Source organism: Engystomops pustulosus, chromosome 10 (assembly GCF_040894005.1).
Source record: "Engystomops pustulosus chromosome 10, aEngPut4.maternal, whole genome shotgun sequence".
NCBI lineage: Eukaryota > Metazoa > Chordata > Amphibia > Anura > Leptodactylidae > Engystomops > Engystomops pustulosus.
The window spans coordinates 45,295,852-45,322,524 of NC_092420.1; the positions used below are offsets into that span (position 1 = coordinate 45,295,852).

At 42.6% G+C, this 26,673-nt stretch overlaps 2 protein-coding genes across 2 annotated transcripts in view; both read right to left on the minus strand.

Moving 5' to 3' along the window:
• Positions 1-4,862, minus strand: part of LOC140104933 (P-selectin-like) — a 298,122-nt gene extending 293,260 nt beyond the window's left edge. The window contains exon 1 of the mRNA XM_072128722.1: positions 4,778-4,862. The gene's annotated coding sequence lies outside the window, so the exon portion shown is untranslated. The remainder of the gene's footprint in view (positions 1-4,777) is intronic.
• The window catches only part of TMCO1 (transmembrane and coiled-coil domains 1), a 79,326-nt gene continuing 57,457 nt past the window's right edge, over positions 4,805-26,673 (minus strand). Inside the window, exon 7 of the mRNA XM_072128732.1 lies at positions 4,805-4,876. Within this exon, the coding sequence (XP_071984833.1) occupies positions 4,820-4,876 (57 nt within the window). The 3' untranslated portion in view covers positions 4,805-4,819. The remainder of the gene's footprint in view (positions 4,877-26,673) is intronic.

Below are 26,673 nucleotides of genomic sequence, written 5' to 3' on the forward strand. Positions count from 1 at the left end.
CACAGGAGGAGGCTGGAGGACAGGGAGCCACAGGAGGAGGCTGGAGGACAGGGAGCCACAGGAGGAGGAGAATAGTAGTAGCAGTACATATAGTATTATGTGTAAGTTTGGGGAGATAAATAAAAGTTGAAATCCAAATGTAAAGGTAGGATAAAATAGGCCATGGGGGTGGGGGGTCAGCCAAAATAAGGGGCATTGTACTAAGTGGGGACCATCAAGGTCGATATTATACTATGTTAGTGGATGGGACAATGGGCGTGGTTTATAAAAACGGGGAAGGGCTTTTGTCCCTTTTTCTCTCGCCCAAAAGTTGTGAGGTATGGCATAGCATATAGAATTGGAACCTCACACCATCTAAAAGTGACAAAAGTGTCTTTAAGCAGTAAATATAAAAAATATCAATAAAAAAATGGCAATTATCCCAATCTGTACATACAGTGCAAACAGAACCAGTACAGAAGCAGACCCTATTAATACAGCTATATAAAAGTGAGTGAAATTTTTCTCCTTGTAACTGTAGCATGTAGAGGTAACACTAGAAAAGGATTTGTAAAGGTCTACACTCGTCAGAACATAAAATGGATAGGTGTTAAAGAGATTAACGTAAAATGATTAAATCTTCAGTGCATCAACATCTGGATGAGCGATGGAGCAAGTAATAATTTGGTTTTGCAACCTGTCAAAACTCATGTAGGCTCCAAGCACTGGACAGAATGCTGGTCACTCACAGACCATGATCTTGTCTCTTAAATCAGCCTATATGCTGGCACAAATGTCCTAGACATGGGTCAGGGGCGGAGAAATGTCTCATGATTAAAGAACCTCTTTGGTAGCACTAATTCTATGCATTTCTTCAAATCAATAGAAAAATAAAAGAGGAGCTATAATGCAATCTAGGCATCCAGTTCCCCCTAGTGGTAGTTTATAATCTCAGCAGAACTCAAATGGTCGCTAACATTTTCTTTACAAAATATTTTTCAAGAGCAAAGTGCTCAATTTTTTGCTTACTTTGTTATTTATCTGTAAAGTTAAATACATTTCCCTATACTTGCAATAGGTTAAAACTAGCCACTTTCTAGAATATTTGATTTACCTTATTGCTGCAAAATCACATACTGGCGCTATATATAGTGCAATGCCTTCATGTGCGCCAAGTGTTTCAGAGCCCCCTTCCCCCTCTTAATTTAGTTTGTAAGGGCTTCAACCTTTAAACCTATGTATCCATTTCTTCACATAGTAATTTTTTGTTGAAATCCCCTTTGCTTGGTCCCAGGTTTTATTTACATAAACCCAAAAATGTTATTATGCAAGTCTTATGCAAGTGTCTTGAATGTGTGTATGTGTGTCTGCATACACACTATGCTACAAGCTAACCCCCCTCCCTTCCCCCAGGGCAGTCAGTTGGATCTTGCTATCACCGTATCTTTTTTTTTCTTTTACCCCTTAAAGGGAACCTACCACCACAAATCTACCTATAAAGGTAGATCGGGTGGTAGGTGGATCAATAGAACGTGAGGATCGCCCTTTTAAGGGCTAATCCTTACGTCCCCGCACTTTTTTGGTAACTTTTATTAGGCACATATGTAAATTTTCTTATGCGGCTACTTGGAGTAGCCGCATCTGAGGTTACACGGGGCGGCTACTCCACGCCCCATTAGCCTCTTTTCTGCTCCTTTTCCCAGCTCCTCGTAGCTGCGCGCCCTCGTCCGACGATCCTGCCATCTGCGCATGCGCAGAACAGCAGGCCCGCGTCTGTGCAGCTCCGGCTTCGGAGCAGTGACCGTGCAGGCCTGCGACCGCAGCATTTAACTTGCCTTTGGGGGGGGGTCTTTCCACCACGATCGGGCCCTCCGAACAGTTTTTGGGGGGCGCCAATCGTTGTTTTGGCAGTGCTGGAGTCCGATCTGGTCCCCACTACCGGTAAGATGGTGTCTGTGATGTCATCTCACAGGCAGAGTGTCAGCAATCAGATTATTGCGTGTTCATTTCCCATGGTGGAAAAAGTAAAAAAAAATGTTTATTTAAAGTAATAAATTAATAAAAATGCCCATAATCCCTATAACATATAAAGAGACATATAACGCCAAAAAAAGTCTAAATCATAACAAAAAACCCACATATATAGTATCACCGCGTCCGTAACAACCCATAGAATAAAACTAAATAATTATTGAACCCGTATGTTGAACGCCGTAAAAAAAACTCTCCAAAAATTATGATTTTTACCTATCCAATCCCACAAAAAATGCTATAAAAAGTGATCAAAAAAACATATGTACTCCATAATGATACTGCTGCAAATTTCATTATGTCCCACAAAAAAACAAGCCATCATCCAGCTCCGTAGCCAAAAAAGTAAAAATGTTATGCCACTTGGAAGACAGCGATGCAAAAATGATAGATTTTTCCCACATTAAGTTTTATTTGACAAATGTAGTAAAACGTTAGAAATAATATTCATATGGTATCCCTGTAATTGTATCGACCCATAGAATAAAGATAACATGATTATCCAACCTCCTTCTGGGGGCCCTCCTTCTGTGCCTCGCTGTGCGCCCATAAAACAAGTAACGGCCACATGTGGGGGGTCTCTGCACTCGGGAAAAATTGTAGAACAAATTGTATGGTGGGTTTTCTCTTTTTATCTTTTGGAAATGTGTAAATTTTAGGGCTAAATGAACGTATAACCGGCACAATTTGACCATTCTATATTTCACCTCCATTTTGATTCAATTACTATGAAGATCTCAAGTGGTTAACAATCTTCCTAAAAGCTGTTTCTGATAGCTTGAGGGGTGCAAATTTGAAAATGGGTTGATTATATAGGTAGTTTTGATGCTAAATATGTAAAATTTCATTCAAAACTGTATTTATCCCCAAAATAATTATTTCTGAAAATCCGGAAAACCGATATTCGATTTGTAAGCCGCGTGACATCAAAATAAATTATCCAGACATTTCAAAAATGCTGAAAATATAAAGTAGATATACAGGAAATGTTATAGCTTTAGGTGGTAAAGCTATCTGCCTGAAAACGCAATGATTTCGAATTTCAAAAATGGCAATTTTTTTTGTGTAAATAAATGCAAAACTTATCAGCCAAAACTTACCACTAAAATGAAGTACAACATGTGGGGAAAAAACAATCTCAAGATCACTTTGATAAGTAACAGTGTTCAAAAGTTATAACCATATAAAGCGACGCAAGTCAGAATCCAAAAAATGGGGCTGTGCTTAAGCTACAAAATGGCTGCGTCCTTAAGGGGTTAATCAGCTGCCGACCCTTCTAGAAACCAAGATAAACAGGTTCAAAGCAGCCAACGCATGGTAGAGTTTCAAAAATGCATGCTTTAAAGAGAACCTTTCACCACATTGCACATGAGTAGATTACCATACCATTCTGTAGGGGCTGCTACACAGATTCGGGGGAACTTTGAATTTTCCTTCTACCTCCCACACAGAGATATAATTCCCAGTTTCTGACCATTGTAATCTGTGTTTGGTCAGAGAGGAGGAGCTGGGGCTGGAGGCTTGTGTTATGCTAATCTTCTCTCATACTGTCCATGAACATGACTATGAATATTGAGCAGTGATTATTTTTTTATTTTCATCTAAAGGCTGTGTTTACATACGTTCTGCTAGTATTCTGTTGACATGGCGTTTACGAAATCACAATGTTGCGAAATTGTGTTCACATTGCATGTATATTTCATTTACATCGCAAATGAGTTGTGAAAGCAAATGCGATGTTACCACAAACGCAGTGTAAATGCAAACATGACATTTACATGGTGTTTGCGCTAACGTCGCGTTTATGTCGCATTTGAGATTTACATGGCCTTTACACAGTGTTTATGTGGCTTTTAAATTTAAATTACATTCCTAATGGTGTACATTTGTGTGGTGCTTTTTGTGTGTTTGCGTCACATTGACGCTTACGTGGTGTTTGCGTCATGTTTACGCTTACATGATATTTTCGCCACGTTTACGCTTACATGGCTTTTACTCAACATTTGCACAACATTTACACTTATGTAAATGATATCAAACCCGATGTGTGGCATCACCCTTAGCCAACTAAACATATCCCCACCAAACCTAAGCTAATGTGCCACTAACAAATACAGTTCCCTCCATAATTAAAGTGGTTATCTGAATGCGGTGGGGGGGAAGGAGAGCGTGAAAACAAGAAATCAGTTATACATCATCCTATTCTTATGCTACAACACAGCGATGTGCATCCTGTCCCCACCAGTCTCTGTATGTATACTGAGGTGCAGCAGTCATGTCACTGACGTCAGTGTAGGCCCTGGTGGTTATGATGTCACTGCTGCATCTCTGTATACACACAGAGATGGATGCTATGGGAGGCACAAAATTGTACCGGAATAATGAGGGGGGGGGGGGGGGTAAATAGAGAAGTAAATAAGAAGCAGCACTCCAGTCAGACCAAGTGTGCTGAAAGTGGTCCTTTTATTCCAAAGTGTACAGCACCACAGTTACGGATCCAACTGAGCCTTTCTCAAGCAATGTGAACAGTGATGTAGGCCGATATTTATACATATATAGCATTGACACCTGCCTACATAGGCCCACCCCCTCAATTAAATACATATTGATACGGTGTAAAAACTGTGAATATACAATAAAAAGTACATATTGAATCACAGTGTAATCATATTGAAAATACATCGTATTATGAAAACGTGCAATTCATTATCAACAATATTATAAGTGATCAACATGTGTAAGGTGCTAGCAAATATTAATAACATACCCCTAGCGGTAGTCCTCTCCCTGAATGCTCCGCTTTGTAAACTCAGAGCAACATGAGATCAGTGTGCTGAGAAACCATGCAGGGATGTGTAGAGCGTACCTGGAGTGCAAAGATAAAAAGGGGATTAAGCTTCATGGTAACCCAGCACAATATGGCAGACACTAGCAAGACAATAGGTGATGCAGAAAACTCAACGCTGAAGCCAAGATTAATATGAGGTGGATGGAGAATGATCTTCCATATAGCTCTGTAACTACCAAAGGCCTCTTTCATACTTGCGTTGCAGATCACATCAGAGTATGATCAGGGGGTTCAGGGTTTGAGGGGTCTGGTGCTATAATAATAATAATGAAGGAGGGTGACTGGTAGGGATCACAACCAACCCTATTTATTGGGAGACAGGATTCAAAATGGATGTCCAGGGGGTACCCCACTCAACCTCCTTGTGCAATCGAGGTCCCCCTAGGCAGCCCAGCCATTTAAATGACCTCCTAATGCATAATGTCATAGTACACCATATAGCAGATCTCACATAAAGAAATATCATTTCAAATGTAGAAAAATCTACCATTTGATTTGATGCATCCATGAGTTAAGTGGCTTTGCTCAAAAAACAATTATAAAATTCAGGACCTTGGGAAAGCTGGATATACATTAAACACAGAGCTTTCTGAATAGCTAAGACAGGACTAATCAACCTGAGCTGGATTACTCATATGCAGCAACTGGGGGATTGTGCAGCAATTGATTATTCTGCCTAGCAGGGAGAACAGTGATTACATCATTCTCTGGTGCAGTGCATAACTAATGTGAAAGATAAAAACACCAAGCCCAGGCACAGAAGTAAAAGAGCTTCATTATCATAATTTTATAATTGTTTTTTAGCAAAACCACTCACACGGATTACCACCACGCACAGGGATTAAACAAGATATGTATTAATCATCACAGTTAGTATTAAGTAACACAGAAAGTGAAATAAATGGTAAGTAGCGTGAGTATGTAAAAAAATACTGTAAATTAAAAATAATTCCTGGAGCATGGCAATGGTGGAGAAGATGGAGAAATGTTGTTAAAAAATGCTTCAAAGTTTAAATTCCACCAAAAAAAAAAAAAAGGAGGTAAAACGTTCACTGTCACTTTACACATTTGCCTGCACCACATTAAAGGTGCATTCACATGGGCAGTTTTTCAGATGCAGCTTTTGAGGCCAAAAGCAGGAGAGGATGATAATGGGTAAGAACCTATCATTGAGAAGAGTTACTTCTTAAGCCATGGTCACTAGAGATGGGCAAATTTGTTAAAATTCTGTTCGTCCCGATTGACCGTTTTTTCGAAAAAATTTGATTCGACCCGAATCGAATCATGACAAAACACGTTAAAAACAGGTATTTGCTGGCTGCAGAGAGCCTGTAGGGTGTTGTAGAACATTGTGCCATGCTTACATATGCATAGGGAGCATGGTTTGGTCTTCAAACAATGCTGTGTTTTAGTATGACATGCACATGACAGCCGCCGCTCTTAGAATCGCTTCACTCTTCAATTCCATGTGCACTTACAGAGGCCAACTTGACCAAATAAGCGAAGCGGGAACATAGCGTGACAAGGTAACATCTGTGCCAGCTCAAAAGGACCGACATCAGACTGACACTCTTTTGTCAGAGTGGACTGACATCTCATGTCAGTCCTTTTGAGCTGGTACAGACGTTACCATAGATTACGACAGAACCTGTTCTGTTAAACCACAAAAGAGAGTGGAGTGGGTGTCGGCAGTAATTCTGCATTGACCTCACTGATCATTTTTCCCTTCATTCTGTCCGTTAGTGTCCGCTTTCAATCGGTCAATAATCCATCATCAGTATTGCTAAAGCCGAAAACAAACAGGAGTGGATCCAAAACAGAGATGAACAGTAAATGGGATATTTGCATGTCCTCTGTGTTCTGTATCCACTCCTGCTTTTGGTCATCAATCCTGAGATTTTTCATTCCTTCTGACAGGGTGACAAATGAAGGGTGAAACAGCATTATGAAAATCACAGGGTGTTCCAGGGAGACAGCGGTCAGTTGGCAGCAGCATGAGTAGGCCGCAGGGTGGCACAATGACAAATTATGGAGGTTTCGGAAACATGGTATGCCACAGAGTGGCACAATGACAGCGTGTAGGTGGCGGCAGCAGTAGGCCGCCACAAAGTGGCACAATGATAAGCGTGTGGAGGTGGCGGCAGCAGAAGCAGCAGCAGGAGCCCACAGGTGGCAGCAACATGGAAAGCCACAGAGTGGCCCAATGAGAGAGTGTGAAGTTGGCGTCAGCAGCAGCAGGAGCCCACAAAGTGGCACAATGATATAGTGTGGAGGTGGCGTCAGCAGTAGCAGGAGCCCACAGAGTGGAACAATGATTTAGTACAGAGGTGGCGCCAGCAGCAGCAGGAGCCCACAGAGTGGCACAATGATATAGTGTGGAGGTGGCATCAGCAGTAGCAGGAGCCCACAGAGTGGCATAATGATTTAGTGCGGTGGTGGCGTCAGCAGGAGCCCACAGAGTGGCACAATGATTTAGTGCGAAGGTGGCATCAGCAGTAGGAGCCCACAGAGTGGCCCAATGATATAGTGTGGAGTTGGCGTCAGCAGCAGCAGGAGCCCACAGAGTGGCACAATGATATAGTGCAGAGGTGGCGTTTGAAGCAGCAGGAGCCCACAGAGGGGCACAATGATTTACTGCCGAAGTGGCATCAGCAGGAGCCCAGAGGGTGGACAATGATATAGTGCGGAGGCGGCGTCAGCAGCAGCAGGAGTCCACAGAGTGGCACAATTATATATTGTGGAGGTGGCGGACAATTCCAGTCCCTGGTAAAGATCGTAGGAGGCAGATGGGGCAACTGGCAGCAGGTGTGTGGCATCAGGCGGGTGGCAGCATCAGAATAGTGGTAGTTATAACCCAGACTCATTTCTCAATGTTTGGGGGAGGCATCCTGGCTGATCTAATCTGATGCATAAGGCATTGGTGTGTTGAAATCCTGGTCGATCCAAGCCTGATTCCTCTTGACAAAGGTCAGTCTCACCACATTATGGGTGGACAAGTGGGTTCTCCTTGGGGTAACAATGGCCCCCGCCGCACTGAACACCCGCTCTGATGCCAAACTACTGGCCGGGCAAGACAGCTTCTCTACTGCAAACTCCACAAGTTGCGGCCACGTTTCAAGTTTGGCTGCCCAGTAGTCCAACTGCAACATCCCCTTACTGTGCTGCGACCTCTGCCTGCCCCACCTGCCACCTTTCTGTCTGACATAGTGGTTAATCAACTACGTGGATTTGACACTTATTTGATGCTCTCAAATTTAGCAACAAAAAAGTATTTGCATTATACAGTTACCCCACAACGCACACCCTGTAATTGAAGCAGAAATCAGTACAGAAAATATGTGGATTCCACAATGAATTCTTCCTAGTCACTTCAGCAACAAATAGAACGGCTATTTGGGGTATACAGAAGCACAAGAACTGACACCCTGGAATTGAAGCAGAAATCAGTACATAAAGTATGTGGATTTCACACTGATTTCTTCCTATTCACTTCAGCAACAAAAAACTGCTATTTGGGGTATACAGATCCCCCAAAACGAACACCCTTGTAGCAAAAATCACAACAGCACAGTACAGTTGAAGCAGCTGGACGCTACAGGCAGCACATGCAGTGTGAAGTGCCGAGATTGGAAAATGGCTGCCTCTTTTATAGTCTGTCTGACATCACATAAGCCTGCCGGTCGCTGATGGGCTTACAGGTCTGCACATGTGATCGAAGGTTTTCCTTTCCAGAGTTCACTGCCCCATGTAACACGTTGTACTCGCGCTCATTTTGATAATAAAGGGGAAAAAAACGTTGTTCCCACGAATCACCGCAAACTTCGTCTTCATGACGAATTAAATTTTTCCTGAAATTCTAACCGAAATGAGAATCATTAGAATCGATTCGCCCATCTCTAAAGGTCACACATCCTGCTAGCATTGTGTTCATAAACTGCAAAATGCGTGTGTTAAAGCAAGTTAACTAATCTCCTAGTAGCCAGTGCTGCCCCCAGTAGTCAAAGTGCTGTCCCAGTAGCAAGTGCTGAATCCAGTTGTCACAGCGCTGGCACCAGTAGCCAGTGCTGCCTCAGCTTATCTCTATAACTATTGGCTACTGTGGGGCAGGCTCTGTGACCATTAGCTACCGTGGGGCAGGCTCTGTGTCTTTTAGCTACTACTAATGGGGCGCTGTGATTATATTGGCTACTGTATTGAAGCACTGTGTCTAGTGGATAATGTGGGGGCATTGTGACTTTTGATGTATGAAGGCATTTGTGACTGTGTTGACTACTTTGAAGTCACCATTACTATATAGACTACAGTAGGGGAACTTTCCTGCATTGGCTACAGTAGGTGGGCACAGTCCGCGTCGCACTGGGATACCAGTACCCACCACAACTATAAGTTTGTTGCATAATCTATTAATATAATCATATAAATACATAAAATAGTTGAGATGCTCTATGATAAATATATGTAAAAATTACAGAGAGGGTACCTTTGCCAGCACTACTTATGAAGGACCTGGGGGCCAGGCTTCATCCCCTGCAACCCACCCACAATATCCAATCCCCGTCCCTGTTAACCAACAGTATCCAATCCAAGTCCCTGTTAACTAACTTCTCTTTCCTTACTGACGAGAAAGTTTCCGCTGTCAAGCTCACATCTCACCACTTGTGCGTTTGACCCAATCCCATCTTATCCCCTCACCGCTATGCTCATTCCAGCTCTAACTCATCCCTTTAACCTTTCTATATCCTGTGGTCTTGTTCCATCTTCCTTTGAACATGTAACTGTCACACCCATCCTAAGGAAGCCATCTCTAGATCCATTCACTCCGCTTTACTATCGCCCTATTTTACTACTTCCATTTGCCTCAAAACTCCTGGAACAACATGTCCACCTAGAACTATCTTCCTACCTCTCGTCCAACTTTCTCCTCGCCCAATTATTCCACTGAGCCTGCCCTGACCAAAGTTTCTGATGAACTACTGTCAGCCAAGGCAAAACATCACTACTCTGTTCTCCTCCTCCTTGACCTGTCTTCTGCTTTTGATATCGTCGACCATTCTCTCCTGCTGCAAATGATTTAATCTCTTGGTATCACAGACTGTGCCCTCTCCTCCTCATAACTTTCCAACTGGATGTTCAGCGTCTATCATTCTCACACCACCTCTTCGCCTAGCCCCCTCTCTGTTGGCGTCCCTCAGGGCTCTGTCCTGGGACCCCTGCTCTTCACGCTCTACACCTCCGGCCTGGGACACCTAAATAAGTTCCATGGCTTCCAATACCATTTACATGCAGACGACACACAGATCTTTTTTTCTGGTCTAGATATCTCTTCTCTTCTAACCAGAATTCAAGAGTGTCTGTCAGCCATATTCTCCTTTTTCTCTTCCCATTTTCTAAAACTTAGCATGGACAAAACAGAACACATCACAATTCATGGCTCCACACTCTCCCTGGTCCCTAAAGTCCATTGCCTTGGAGCCACCTTTGACTCTTATCCTTACAAGAGCCTTATCCTTTAAGCCTCAAATCCAGGCCCAAACTACAACCTGCTGCCTCCATCTCAAGAACATCTCTCGCATTCGACCCTTCCTCAGTCCAGAGTCTACAAAATTACTAGTCCATGCCCTCATCTGTCCCTTGGACTACTGCAACACTCTTCTCTATGGTCTCCCAGGTAACTCTCCAACACCCCTCCAATCTATCCTAAACTCTGCTGCCCATCTAATGCATCTGTCTCCTCGATTCTCCTCTGCATCTCCTCTCTGCCAATCTCTTCACTAGTTACCCATTGCACGGCAAATTCAATATAAAATACTATCCATGACCTACAAAGCCATCCACAACATGTCTCCTCCATATATCTCTAAACTCATCAGGCAATACCCCCCAACATGTAATCTTCAGCTTCACTCTCCACTTTCCAAACCTTCAAACGTAACCTGGAAACCCACCTGTTCAGGTTCGTTTGTTCACATTAACTGCACTGCTCCCTCACCTCATGTCTATGTCCCCCCAACCCCATAATAGATTGTGAGCCCTCATGGGCAGGTTCCTTCTCCTACTTGTCTCCTGATTACTGTTGTATTTTGAACTTGCATCTGTTTTTGTCTTAATGTAATGTATTGTACTGATTGTACAGCACCATGGAATTAATGGTGCTCTATAAATAAATAATAATAAAATAATTTGAACAAATTGTGTGTCCTTAGTCATAGCCTACTTACCCTAGCCTCCGTTCCTGGTGAGCAGGCTAGATTGTGGACACACAATTTGTTCAATTTGGCCTCAACCACTATGGGTGGCAATGCCAAGCTTTTAGCCCCTAGCAATCACAGCCCTGTCTACTATAGGCATTACTGTAATTGGCCAGGCGGAACATGTAGCCCGGCTCTGAAAGAGGCAGGATCATATGTCCTGGCACCATTCCAAAGAGAGGACAGATCTAGAGAGAGGATGCTACTGGAGATAGGGTCAGTCAGACATGAAGGGATTCAGTAAAAATTAACAATTGTTTAGGGGGTAGGGAAGCTGCTCTGCTGACCGACAGCTAGAAATCTGATATTGTCTTTTTAAGGGAAGTCTGAAGAACTACTGATAATCTGCTTTATTGCAGCACCAGTTTTAGGAATAATTTCATCTATATTCTCCTACAGTCCAACTTTGCTGTTTCAGTGATGGTAATAATTTAATCTATATTCTCAGTACTACTTTGCTGTAAAAGGACTATGTTTTCTAGAGATGAGCGAGCATTAGAGTACTTGCAACTGCTTGGTGCTCGGACGAGTATTTTGCCAGCTCGAGAAAATGTCATCTCGCGGCGTTTAGAGCCAATCACAAGCCAGGAGACTCTGCAGTACACCCAGCATCACATGGTACACTTACATGTCGATAGCAGTGGTTGGCTGGCTTGATCAGGTGACCCTGGAATAGACTAGCCCCTGCCCGCACTGCTCGGATCATTCTCTGTCTGGATACCGTTAGAGAGAGAGCTGCAGCTGGTCAGGGATATCGTTGGGGTGTTCTCGTTGATTACTCTTAGGCAGGAGTGATTCTCCAAGAACCTTACTGTAAGGCAGGATTGATTCTCCAAGAACCCAAAAGGGTTACATTAGTGTTTTTCAAAAGTTAAAGTGACACACTCAGTCAGAGCACAACATTCTTTTGTGTGCTTTCAATGTAGGTTAGAAACTAGCCATAGCAATCATCTCCTGTGGTTGCTGTCTGATTTCTTCTGCATGTTTTGTTCTATAAAAAAAAAAAACACAAAAAAAACACACAAAAATAAACCCCCCCAAAAATAAATAAAAGCAAAACAAAAAAAAAGTACAGTTTATATTTCTGTTTTGTCTATATAATAGACTTTAATTATGAAAATGTTGAACCTGAGGGCTAGGGGTAGAGGACAAGGGTGTGGGCGTGGACATCCAATTACTGCAGGGGTTAGAGGCCGTGCTCCTGGGCGGGGTGAGACACCACCTGCTGATGAGGGAGCAGGGGAACACCGCGGAGCTACACTCCCTAGCTTCATGTCTCAAGTTACTGGGACTCGTGGTAGAGCACTGTTGAGGCCAGAACAGTGCTAACAGTTGATGTCGTGGATTGCGGACAATGCTTCAACTAATTTGTCCACCAGTCAGTCTTCCACGCAGTCAACCCATGTTACCCAAGTGAGCACTCCTCAACCTCCTTCCCCCAGTCTGCCCCCTCCCAGGAAAATTTGGCATTTGAGCCGGCATACTCTGAGGAACTGTTATCTGGACCCTTCCCAGAGTCACAAACCACTTCTCAGGTTGCTGTTGAGCTCTTTCCCGATGCCCAGGTTTTCCACCGGTCACAGTCTGTGGGTCATGATGACATTCTTGACGTAGTGGAAGAAGTGTGTAAAGAGGTGTCGGACGATGAGGAGACACGGTTGTCAGACAGTGGTGAAGTTGTTGTCAGGGCAGGAAGTCCGAGGGGGGAGCAGACTGAGGGATCGGAGGATGATGAGGTGACAGACCGTGTGAAGACAGTGCTTGTGAGACGGAGGCGAGTTCCATATGAGAACAGGTTGGAAGAGGCAGTGGTGGGGCCAGACGGAGAGGCAGGGCCAGAGCTGGTGCATCAGCACCAAATGTTTCACTTAGTGAAGCTCCCGTGGCGAGGGCTAGATTTTCTGAAGACTGGAGGTTCTTTAAAGAAACAGCGGATGACCGACGGACTGTGGTGTGCAACCTGTGCCACACCAGGATGAGCAGGGGTTCCACCATTACTAGCTTAACCACCACCAGTATGCGCAGACATATGAATGCTAAACACCCCACTCAATCGAACCAAGGCCGTTCATTTCTGGCCGGGAGCACCACTGCTCCTACCCCTGTGTCATTTGCTGCCTCTGCTAGTCAGCCCCCTGCCCAGGACCCCGGCACAAACATCTCCCATGCGAAAACCACACCTTCATCTCCACGATCCTCCACAGCGTCCACACCAATGTCTCCATGTCTTCCTCCACCACTTCTGAGATTACTTTTATTAAACTACCAGCTAAGAATCTTGACATCTACATTCAGTAGAGATATCGGCCTGTATGCATCTTCAGCTGTCTATACCCCAGACGCTGGAGTGCAAGAGGAAAGACAGTTCCACCCACACGCCCAAGCCCTCAACGTCCACATCTCCAAATTACTCAGCCTGGAGATGCTGCCCTATAGGCTGCTAGAGACCAAGGCCTTTCGCAGCCTCATGGCGGCGGCTGCCCCTCGGTACTCGGTCCCCAGCCGCCACTACTTTTTCCGATGTGCCGTCCCAGCCCTGCACTAGCACGTGTCAGATAACATCATCTGTGCCCTAACCAGTGCCTTTTGACAAGGTCCACCTAACCACGGACACGTGGACGAGTGCTGCCGGGCAGGGTCACTATATATCGCTGACGGCACATTGGGTTAACTTGGTGGAGGCTGGGACCGAGTCTGACCCTGGGGCCGCTCACATACTGCCGACGTGGAGGATTGCGGGACCTACCTTGGTTACGGTCTCTCAGGCCTACTATAAAGGTTTGCGATAGTCACAAGAGACGGGGGAAGAAGATTCCCTTGTTGATAGCCAAAGCACCCCCCGGTCTGTTTCTCAGCACGTATCGGAGGAGGTGGAGGAGGATGAGGAGGAAGAGGAGAATGTTGGCTAGACAGAAGAGGGGAGCATTGCTCAGTCCTTAACTGTTCTTCTTAACTAAAGAGGAATTGGAGGAGGAAATGGGCAGTCAGGCCAGTGAGGGGAGTCAATTCTTGCGCCTTGGGACTCTGGTGCATACGGCCGGATCCCGTGACCCTCGCGTTCAAATAACTTTTTCCAGCACCGATTACTGGGTATTCATTCTCCAGGACCCATGGCACAAGCAAAATCTTTCCACTCTCATCCCTGTAGAGGAAAGGAGCGTGAGAATGCATGAATACCAGCAGGCCCTGGTGCACAAGCTGAAACAGTATTTTTCTTCATTTTTGCAATAAAAATTCTATTTTTACTATGCACCATTTACTTTACATTCAATTTTGGCCAGCATGTTGGTAGTTAAACTGCTTACCACAACCTCCGATAAATTCTTTGAGGGATCTAGTTTCCAAAATGGTGACATTTTTGGGGGTTTTCAATTGTACGGTTACTTCAGGGGCTCTTCAATCTATTGTGGCACCACAAAACATTTGCAGCCAAATTGGCCTTCCAAAAACGCAATAGTACATCGCTGTGCGACAAAGCAGCAGTTGACATCCACATGTCTGGTATTGTAACAAGCAGGGCAATAATTTTGGGATATATATTTACCTCAAATTTCTAATGAATGTGTCCATTTCAGGGCTAAATGAGAAAAATCGTAATCAAAAATTGAAATTTCAGAATTTCAAATTCATTTTGTTTGCTTCTGTAAAAATAATAAGAGGATTAACAGACTTCTTAAACGCTGATATGAATAGGTTGAGATGTTTGGTTCATAAAATGGAACTACTCATGGGGGTATATAGTACATAAGCCTTTGTAGGGCACTTCCAAACTGAATTGATCACCAAAAATTTCACATTTTTCAAATTTCAAGAAAATCTGAGAATTTGTTTCTAAAACTTCAAACCTTCTCACATCCGTAAAAAAAAAAATGGAAGCTTAAAACAAATAATGGAAATAAAAAGAAGACCAATGGCAAAAGGTTTCTACCAAAAAAAATTTGTGGTGTGACTTTTGGTCTAAAAAGTATAACATTTGGGGCGTGGCTAGCAGCCAACATGGCCAGACGCATCTATGTGAGCTCCACACGATCCCTCACCATCCTGAACCCATCCTGGTCATCCTACCTTTCCAGCCACAGCTGGTGATAGAGGTGGCCCCCTGTGCACCAGGGACACCTTTTGGAGCCAAAAAGTCTGGGTCAGGCCTACACCCGGGAACAAGGCTTCTCTGTACCACGCCACGAGGTGAGGAGCAGCAGGTGCAGACACTGCACATCGTATAGCAGCTGCTCGGAGCGCAGCCGAAGCCTCCCGACATCCACCTGGAGGGTCCAGCAGAGGAGTGAGGAGGACAACCGTTAGGGCGATTTACAGCACCTGCACCGCTACATGTGCTTCACAGGTGGAAGCCAGGGAGAATAGATAACCGCACCTCCCGAATGCAAGCCGGCACCTCCATCCAGAGAAATATATAACAGGGGGCCGGGGGACAGTGAAGGGGAGCAGGGCAGCACCCCAGGGACAGAAGAATATAACCCCTAAAGTGCTGGAACGGTTGATGAAGCGGTGCCATAATCCTCACACACCTCGCAGCCTCCTGTGTGAGTCGGCATTCTTGCGGAGCTCCGGGAGCTACAGAGCATCGATGCCTGCAAGAGTTCCCTTACGGGAAAGTTAGACGAAGTGCGGATGGATGTAAGCTTGCTAAGGAAAGATATGCAAAGCCTACAAGAAAGAGTACAGCATGCAGAAGAGCGGATATCCTAGGTGGAGGATCGCACAGCACCTTTCTCCAACGCCATTACAGGTCTCACTACAGCCTCAGACCTGATGAAACAAAAGGCAGATGACCTAGAAAATAGACTGAGGCGTAACAACATAAGAGTAATTGGGCTCCCGGAGAGGGCAGAGGGTCGCTCTCCAGAGATGTTGGAGAGATGGATGAAAAATTTGTTCCCCGATGCAGAGTTCTCCTCTACATTCTCTGTAGAAAGAGCACACAGGGTGCCTGCAGGCCCTCCGAAACCCGGATCTCCACCTCGCCCCTTCCTGGCACGATTCCTGAATAGCAGAGACCGGGATAGGATCCTGCAGTTAGCCCGGCGCCTTCAAGAAATTAGAGTGGACAACACCAAAGTCTCCATCTTCCCAGACTTCTCCATGGTATTACAAAAGCGGAGAGCTACCTTCACGGAGGTGAAGCGCAAACTACGAGGCAAACATATTCCTTACTCCATGATCTACCCTGCAAAACTGCGAGTGGCGGACAGAGACCGAGCTGTGTTCTTCACATCCCCGGGAGAGGCAGAGCAGTGGCTTCGGCAGAAGAGAGGATCACCACCCCGTTAAATGGCAAAGTGAAGAAACTACAGACTACAGGACAGGTCTAAATATAGTTTGGTCTCAGGCCTGCACTATTACACATCACTTTGTGCACTTTTAGTTATATGTTTAGTAAATGTTTCACAGGCTGTAGAGAGCGGTTTCAAAATTAAAATGCAGAGGTGGGATGACTCCCATAATACATAAAAAGGGAGGCTGTCCGCAAAGTATCAGATCTAGGTGCAGAATGCCTATCACTGGAACAGAATTACATTGCACACCCCTTCAGATGAGAACAGAGAACTGTGGTTACATACTGGGCGTCTGTACATAAATACATTAACAAGTAGAGTCAACCTCAAATTATTCTATTATAAGCAGACTGCATTTGAATATGGGAACCAGTCAGCCAAACTCCTGGCCCATGTAGCTAAGCAGAACTCGTCTTCCCCTCCTATTCTACAAATCAGGTCAGAGGCAGGAATAGTAATGCAGAACCAGACTGACATAGCATCCAGATTTACCCAATTCTATTCTGACCTATATGCATCTTCCCTGAACAGGACCCCGGGAGAAATAGCAAGTTACCTGGAAGGTACCCTCTTCCCTAAACTATCCGCGAACAGGCTGAAAGTCTGGAGGGCCCCATTACACTAGAGGAATTGGAGGAGGCAGTAGACGGCCTAAACAACAATAAATCCCCAGGTCCCGATGGCCTACCAAAAGAGGTGTACAGCAAATACAAAGAGCTGTTGTATCCTAAACTGCTAGAAATGTATACTGAATCCTTTAGTATTCACAAAAAAGGCCTTAGGCCTCACTGAGACTCATTGGTCCTTAAAACTTCACTTTTATTATTGTTTCCTTAAAAAGGGTTGTAAACATCAACCACTTAATTGGACAGATGTCTGACTTATATTAAAATTATGCAAACCATCGTGGAAACTTTATTGTGTGGTACACCATCAGGATAGAGGGACTGAATTTAAAATGTCATAGGATCTTGTTATATGGGTCTCAAATTCACTCAGTGTCACTTGATATTCTCGGATCTAAGTGTATACACTTCTGAGCCACTAGATGTCAGTATTGTGCTGTTAGTCTGGCATTAATCATCAATTTTATTTTGCTGATGGTGGGGCTACAATGTTGCAGCTCTTAATTGCCCTGTTTTAATTCATTAGACCATCTTGTATGCCATCTAGTACGCGTACATCGTTTTAGTGTGACTCTTTTGAATGGATATTTGGTCTCATGCCCAAAACTCTGTTTTGAAGTGAGCCAATTGATCTATTATTTGCAGTTAACATTCACTGCCAATCTGATCGCTACACTCCAAAGACAATGGAGATCCTATGTTTTTAGTGCTTGATAGTAATTTCTATGATATCGTTATTCTTATGTTAGTCTATCACTAGTATCATTCAGTCAGTATTGTCCACACACACACACTTTGTTTGCTGTCTAAAAATTCATTCACACTAACGCCCCCCCTGAATCCTTTAGGGCAGGGAAACTACCAGACTCCTTTTCGGAGGCCACTGTGGTAGTATTACTGAAACCAGACAAAGACCCTTTAGAATGCGGGTCGTATAGACCAATAGCATTACTCAACACAGATTACAAAATTCTCACCCGGGTCCTGAGGTCATATCATCACTTATCCATCATGATCAGTCTGGCTTCATGCCCAGACGGTCCACTACAGACAATATAAGGAGGGTGCAGGTAATTGCTCAGATTGGGCAAAGATGTGTAGAGCACTGGGCACTAGCATCATTAGACACAGCTAAAGCGTTCGATTCTGTAGAATGGCCATTCCTAATGGAATGTCTAAATCGATTTAATTTTGGCCCATATTTTCGCAAATGGATTTCCATCCTATATAAAACGCCAAAGAGTAAACTACTACTGAACGGCTCCCTCACCCCAGAATTCCATCTGCGTAGGGGGTCTCGCCAAGGTTGTCCATTATCCCCTCTACTCTTCGCTCTTGCGATAGAGGCTTTAGCTATCAATGTAAGAAGAGACCCGGGGTACACAGGGATTACAATAGGCAGTAGGGAAGATAGAGTCGGCCTTTACGCTGATGATATGGTTCTCTTCCTTTCTAACCCAACAGCCTCGCTCCCTAGAGCAATGGACATCATTAACACCTTCGGCTCCTACTCCGGCCTACAGATAAACTGGTCCAAATCAGTGTACATGCCCCTGGGTGCCTCCCCCTGGAGAGGACCTGAAACTCTGTCAGGACTCAAAGTAGTCAACCAGTTTAAATATCTAGGAATAATAGTTACTAAAATTCACCAAAACGCCCTATGGCATATTACTGACCCCTTACTGGCATTCATTAGAATAAAGTACAATGCGTGGAAGTCCTTACCCCTCTCAGTAGCTGGCCGCATAAACTTAGTGAAAATGATCATATTACCAAAATGTTTGTATATCCTACAGCATGCTGCGGTGCCAGTTGCGAAGAGGTTTTTCTATGAACTACACTCCAACACCGCCAAATTCATATGGGGGAACTCCAGATCAAAACTCAGTTTACAAACACTGCAAAGGCCTAAAGAGATGGCCGGTATGGCGCTCCCTGACTTTTATCTTTATTATTTAGCAGGTCAACTGCAATATCTATATCATTGGGTAATCCCAGGCTCGTTGCCCAATTCAGAACACCACTTAAGTCATTATTTAGGGCTCACTTCCTTCTGGTCTATATTGGAGGGTACTGCCAGATTACAAACTTTACTACTACCCATCCACAGGCTAGCCATACAAGTCTGGAAAAGGGCAAGGCAACTTACACACTTTAATGACACCATAGCCGAAATGGTTTTATGGGGGAACTCTGCGCTATCACATTTAACATCTCTGGAAGACACAGAGGGGTGGAGACAAGCAGGAATACAAACTTTAGCAGACTTATACACTGATGGGGTGTTGGCTTCTTTCTCAGACTTGAAAACAAAATTTGAACTGGACCAGAGAGTTTTACAGGTACCTTCAACTCCGGCACGCCCTAGAATCACAATTTGCACACGGTCCACCACCAATATCTAAATATCCACTCATAGGAATAGAAAAAGAAAGTCCAAAGCAGCACAATGTCCAATATGGGGACCCCTATAGAGAGGGGGGGGTGCAGAGACTCACCAGTCCTGGTAAAAGACTTGTATATGCACAATATCCAAAAAAAATTGAGGCAGCACTCCCAGGTCAAAGTGAAAAATTGGAAGGGTTTATTGTGAATAAACCCTTCCAATTTTTCACTTTGACCTGGGAGTGCTGCCTCAATTTTTTTTGGATATCACTCATAGGAATATATAGAACTCAGGGTCCACGGGGTTTGGTGTCGGCTATATACACCCATCTGATAACGCAAAAGGCGGAGCATTGCCCACCGCGCACTTTGCACAGATGGAAACAACTCATGCGATCATCCTCGGAGGAGATGGTCTCAGAATTATCTTCTCACACCAAAGTGTCCCTGTCCATAAATAACCGTATGACACAATTATATATTTTCCATCAGGCATACCTCACTCCGGTCCGCATGCAGAAAATGGGCCAGGTACATTCCACTGCCTGTCCTAGATGTGGCTCCTTGGAAGCCGACTTCATGCATATGATATGGGAATGTACCCCAATTGCAAGATTTTGGAAAAAAAAAGTATAACATTTGAAACTTGAAATTGTAGTTTTTTTTCAAATTTTTCCTAAATTTGTGAATTTTCACCCTCCAAAAAAGGAACGGATCACCAAAATGACACTTCTAGCATAAACTACAATGTCTCACGAGAAAACAATCTTAAAATCACATGGATATCTTAAAGCGTTGAAAAGTTATTACCACAGGAAGAGACACTGATCAAATTTCTAAAAAAAAAAGGACCGAGCCTTAACGTAGTACAAACAGGCTGCGTCCTTAAGGGGTTAACACCAGTGTTAAGTGTTATTTTCTACAAAAACAAGCATTCTTTACTTTAAGCCCTGAAAAGGCTTCATTGAGCGGGGCATTTTTAGTTAATTTTTGTATGCGTTGGTTTAACCCCTACAGGGCTCAGCTTATTTTGGTTGTTTTTACACAAGAGGTGGACCAGCACTGCCCAACAATAACCACTGATCAAAACATGCCAAAATATGTAATCAAAAGCCACAAAAAAAACAGAGGCGTGAAAAATAGATCAAGCTAATAATATCTTTATTAATAGAAAAATACACCACAAAACCTTTAAAAATTGTGAACGAAGTTACAAATGAATGATATCCTTGGGAAAGTGCTCAACACATGATGATGTGCACTGTTCCCGGAACTCCAGCTCCCCCTGCTGGCCACAATATAGTATACAACAATGTACAGAAATAAATATTATAAATGGTGAGCTAATCAAATCTTTTGACAAGTCCATACAAATGCAAGATAACAACAAAAAGAGGGGTGAAACACTATAATGGATGGACACACAATTCAAGGATCAGCACAAAACCCATGTACAAATAAGTAAATTGTATACCTAAATGCTTAGGCCATGAGAGCGGGGTGCTGGGGATAGATGCCCCACGTGTATCGCTACTACATGGTAGCTTCCTCAGGGGTAATCTGTTGGTGTGATGCAAGCTTCTTTTATGTTCCCAATCGTAGCATCAACTTCCGGTGCCCATTAAATCCGTCCGTGTGGAAACAGTGATGCCTGCACATTACACATTTGACCGGAAGTACTATGTGTGTCCATTAAATCAGTACGTGTGGAAACAGTGATGCCTGCACAGTAAACATTTGGATTGCCGTGACATGATAGTACCTAGCTCATGCGCAGTGAGTGTGTTTCACACAGATGTATCAGTCACAAATAAGAGTAAGAGCGCATACATGGACCAATATACAGATAATTATAGGTGACCAATTAATAGTGCTTTTAAAATATGCAAACCGAATTATGATGAGGTGTTATTGACAAAAGGAAGCCCTCTAACGCTACTTTAAAAATTGTGTATGCACATAAACCAATAAAATCTCCAGGAAACAAATTAATGAAGAATGATAAATGAATGAATAAATAATGAACACACTCACAGACATCCACCTCATGGGCCCATGAGCCATTTACACCATAAACACTCCATGCATACCACACAAATATAAACAAAGTGTGAACCTTACCATAGTGTGAAAAATTCATATCTAAATTATATATATTATTGAGTAAAGAATTTTAGCAGTAAAACATGAAAGTGCTGGTGCTTCTTAAAGTTATAAAGTGCTAATTATTATGTATATAATGGATCACATATTGAGGGCCCTTGATATTAGCATAACATGTCCCGACAGACACGGGAAAACCATTTTTGTATATGCATCAACTCTTAAAGAGCGGGAGCTTGAAAAATATTTTTTTAGGAATGAATTATAAACTATTATCAAACAATGTATATAGTAATGAATCATAATATAAATTAAACTGAAATAACCATGCGCTGAGAAGTAGATAGATGGATGGGGAGCCAATAGGAGAAGATTCTATCATGGATGCGAAGATAAATCCCATTTTTCTGAGCCGACCAATACAAGAGAAGAAGATCATAGGCCAAATCTAAACTGGTGGTAAGTAGGGGCCATCTAGTAAACAAGGGATTACAGAATAATAGAAATATACAACCTTTATTAAGTTAAGCATGCGCCAAAAACTATTGAGGCAGTGGGCGGTAAGCCCCGCCCAGGTCACAAAGTTGTGAAATGTGACCCTAGATTGTCAAGTGTGAGTGTATATACTCACCTGTAAGGGAATACTTACTAACCCTTAGTCAAGAAAACACATGACCCAAAAAAATGCATAACCCTTAGGGGCGACCAAGAACACACAAATTATACCAGAAGTTGATGCTACGAGTGGGAGCATAAAAGAAGCTTGCATCACACCAACAGATTACCCCTGAGGAAGCTACCACAAGGTAGCGATACACGTGGGGCATCTATCCCCAGCACCCCGCTTTCATGGCCTAAGCATTTAGGTATACAATTTACTTATTTGTACATGGTTTTGTGCTGATCCTTGAATTGTGTGTCCATCCATTATTGTGTTTCACCCTTCTTTTTGTTGTTATCTTGCATTTGTATGGACTTGTCAAAAGATTTGATTAGCTCACCATTTATAATATTTATTTTTGTACATTGTTGTATACTATATTGTGGCCAGTAGGGGGAGCTGGAGTTCCGTGAACAGTGCACATCATCATGTGTTCAGCCCTTTCCTGAGGATGTCATTCATTTGTGACTTCGTTCACAATTTTTAAAGGTTTTTAAGCATGTTTTGTGGTATATTTTGTATTTTGGTTATTTTGATTTTAAGAGGCTGCCCCATTTTTCAAATCTGCCCTGTGTTACTATAAGTGGTTATAGCTTTTGAATACTATGAGATATCTAGGGGATTTTGAGATTGTTTTCTTGTGACACATTCTAGTAAAATAAGGCTCAGAATTTAGGTACCATTTTTCACATGTTTTGTAAAATCACCAAAACCCGTATTTAGATGGACCTGCTCAACTTCTAATTGACTGTGAGAGGCCTAAATAATAGCAAGACTCAAATTAACCCATTATGGAGACTACACCCCTCAACGTTTGAAAAAATACTTTTAAGAAGTTTGTGAACCCTTTAGGAGTTTAAAAGGGGTTCAAACTAAATGGAGGAGCAGGTTTTCACACTAAATGGAGGTGCGGTTTTCACTGCATTTAACCCCATAATAGAAAATAGCGCCCAAAGCACCAGAAGATGGCAAAATAGAAAAAAAAAATTTGTACCGAAGGTTTTAATTTTTTTAAATGTATGAAAACTTTATAAAACCTATATAAATTTTGTATCCCCTGTAATCGCACTGACCCAAAGAATAAAGTAGACATGTTATCTGGGGTGCACAGTGAAAGCCGTAAAATCCAAGCCCACAAAAAAACGGCGCAAGTGCGGTTCTTCACTATTTTCACTGCATTTGGAATTTTTTTCCCGCTTCCCAGCACATGGCATGGAATATTTGATACCATCACCATGAAGTGCAATTTGTTATGCAGAAAACAAGCTGTCAGAGCTCTTTACGTGTAAAAATTTAAAAAAAGTTATAGATTTTTGAAGGTGGGGAGTGAAAAATGGAAATGAAAAAACAGGAAAGGGCCTGGCCCTTAACCAGTTAAAAACAATTTTTATTATTTTTTTTCCTTTTTTTTTTTTAGACTTTAACTCTAGGTACTACAGTATGGCAGTATATGGGGATTTTCCTCCTTATTCATTACAAAGTACTGGTTTAAATGAGACAGCCTCGAGTCTCAGGAAGACTCAAAGCTGTCATGGCGACAGATCACCGCTCCCCGAGGACTTCACGGGGAGTGACGATCCTCGGCCAGATTGCGGCATCCAAGCGCCGCCATCTTTTTGAAGCCGCATTTAGCATTACAGCTGATTGCCGGGATAACACCCGTGATCGGTGCAATATGCAGCAAAGACTTACCGGTTATGGAGAGGGCTCAACTCTTGAGCCCTCTCCATGCACCGGGACCCGACGCGCACCATGACCACAGTGGGTGGTCGTGAACTGGTTAAAGCCTTTTTTTCTAAAAAAAAAAAAAAAAAAATCTGCCGGGGAAGGGGGATGGGTAAGGGGCTTCACACCAGTATGTCAGCGTGCTTGGTTTACAATTCTTTACCATGGTAGTAAATGTCCTTTAAAGTTACTACAGTAAACCTGCAGGTCCCACACACTCAGGGTACGATCCACAGCTTTAAAAGTACTCCACATCAACGTGATACATATTTTTTTTAAATGCCCAAGACATTTACAATGCTTACACTCCCTCCCCTCCTATTGGTGCAGACAAGCTGAGCATTCCCAAGCCTTGCCAGGATTCCCATAAACCGCACTCAAAATACCCTGGGTAGGGTCACATGATTGACAGTATGAATACTTACTGTAGCAGTAGGGCGTGTGTCCCTGATATGACTTCCCTGTCTAGTGTCATTCTATTTTACATTGTAACCACGTACACCAAATATACTAGGCAATTACACCTACACAGTATCCATATATTAAATAAATTATTAATATAATATCAATATATTTATGGACATTTATGGCAATGTACAAACGTATGTTATCATTTCTATGTAGGGTTATATTGCAATATTTAAATTTTTATTGGTTAATCCAAAAGTTAATGATTTTTCATTAATTATCACACTGCCCTACGATGATTGGCAATCGAAGTTCCTGACCAGGCATTTGACTCTTTTTTTCCCTTCTACATTGATAGCCTCCAGAAATGTTTGGCATTTTTTATCATTTTTATCTGTTATATTTGGTATATAATTTTGCCTATTTATCCTCTATGGAATTAATGTACTTACATATTTATGTATTTGTGTGTATAAGGGAAAATATAAAGGGGAAAAGCGCCACTATAGTCCAAAAGAGTAGGCAAGTCCAGAAAAAAATTAGACTCTTTAATTTACCATGTGGCAGATGATACCAGTCCGCACAGTGAAAAAGTACTCACTAAGGAGGGGTGCAAAGCCTACACAGGGCCTGGCTGGGTCCTTACGTAGTAGCAATAGAAAAAGCGTAGGCAGCACTCCAAAAGGAAAAATTCAAAAAAAAAAAAATTCAAATCAGAATCTGATTTATTCTGGCAACGTTTTGGCTTTTTCAAGCCTAAATATATACATATAATAAAATCAATAATAATCTTTATATAGCACTAAATTCCGCAGCACTTTATAAATCAAATACATATACTTGTGTATAAGCCGAGTTTTTCAGCACAAAAAATGTGCTGAAAAAACTCACCTTGGCTTATATACGAGTCAAGTAAAAAATAAAAATTTAATACTCACCCTATGGTGTCCAGATCGTTGGCACGGGTCCCAATCTTCAGCGCGAGGCTCCCGACCGCTCCTCTTCTCCATTCTTCTATAGCCGGCAGATGGCGTCCATGCGATCTGCCGGCATGCACGCACTATGATGCGGTGGTGTCGCTGCTGATGACGTCTGCCGCGATCTGCCGGCTACAGAAGAAAGAAGAGAGAAGAGGAGCCGCCGCGACCTGTGCTGAAGATCAGGAGCCGTGCCAACGATCTGGACACCGTAGGGCGAGTATTGTTTTTTTTATTTTTTTATGCACTTGGCAGGGGGCTGGCTGTATACTACACCCTCGGCTTATACTTGAGTCAATAGGTTTTCCCAGTTTTTGGTGGTAAAATTAGGGGTCTCAGCTTATAATCGGGTCGGCTTATACTTGAGTATATATGGGTATGTGCATATGTATAATAATAATTTTACACGTACTTATGTGTCCCCAACATCTAATACTGTGGCAGATCAATGAGGTTAATGGGCTTTAGGCATGCTTAGATATCATATGAAACATACAATACTATTTTTACATTACATAATCATTAATTTAAAAATAAACATAAACATGAACATATGTCATATTCATTCCATTTGGTTATCTGTAATTTAATCTCCCATTATTTGTATTTACATTGTAATTCATTAACATTTTCTTTATTTACATGCGTTATGTGTTTATCCTCCCATTATCATTTTGAATTGCATTATTGGTTGCATGATTGGTTACAGGGGCTCATATTTATTAAGTGTTGACTTGTCTCTGGGTTCCCTCTGAATAAGGATGCACGCATGCTGTTGTTGATAGCCTGATCCCTATGTACAGCGATATTCACTACATGCTGCTGCACGTATGGGGCATACGCCAGACAGATGTGTATTAGGCACAAGTGCATCCTGGATTGGAGAAAAATGCAAGGACAGCACATGTCATCTGCTAAGGTGATGAGCCCTGTAAGTATATATATACACACATATATTGACCAATTCATCTTGTCAACTACTACTTTCTAGAAATTTGGATGGGGATCATTGTAGTCCTTGTTTATGGCTGCCGGCTACCAATTTATTCCAGTTTATGTTTACAACTTGCTATTGGTTTTCTTGTCTATTACTTTTTTTTTTCCTTCTATTGCCTTTCGAATTTTTTTTTCGATTATTTGTAAACGGTTGTTTACGTATGAAAAGTATTTTTTTATTTATTAATGTATTAATACTAGGATTGACTAGTTGGAGTATACACCAACATTAGTTGGGTCCTCCTTGCTTGACAATTTCATTTACCATGTTGTACTTTATTTTTTTTTTTTTTTATTGAAAGTAATTCAAACTCTACGTACATGAAATAACGTTAAATCATACAAGTCATACAAAAAAAAATACATTCAATTACACAATATAAAGATCTATA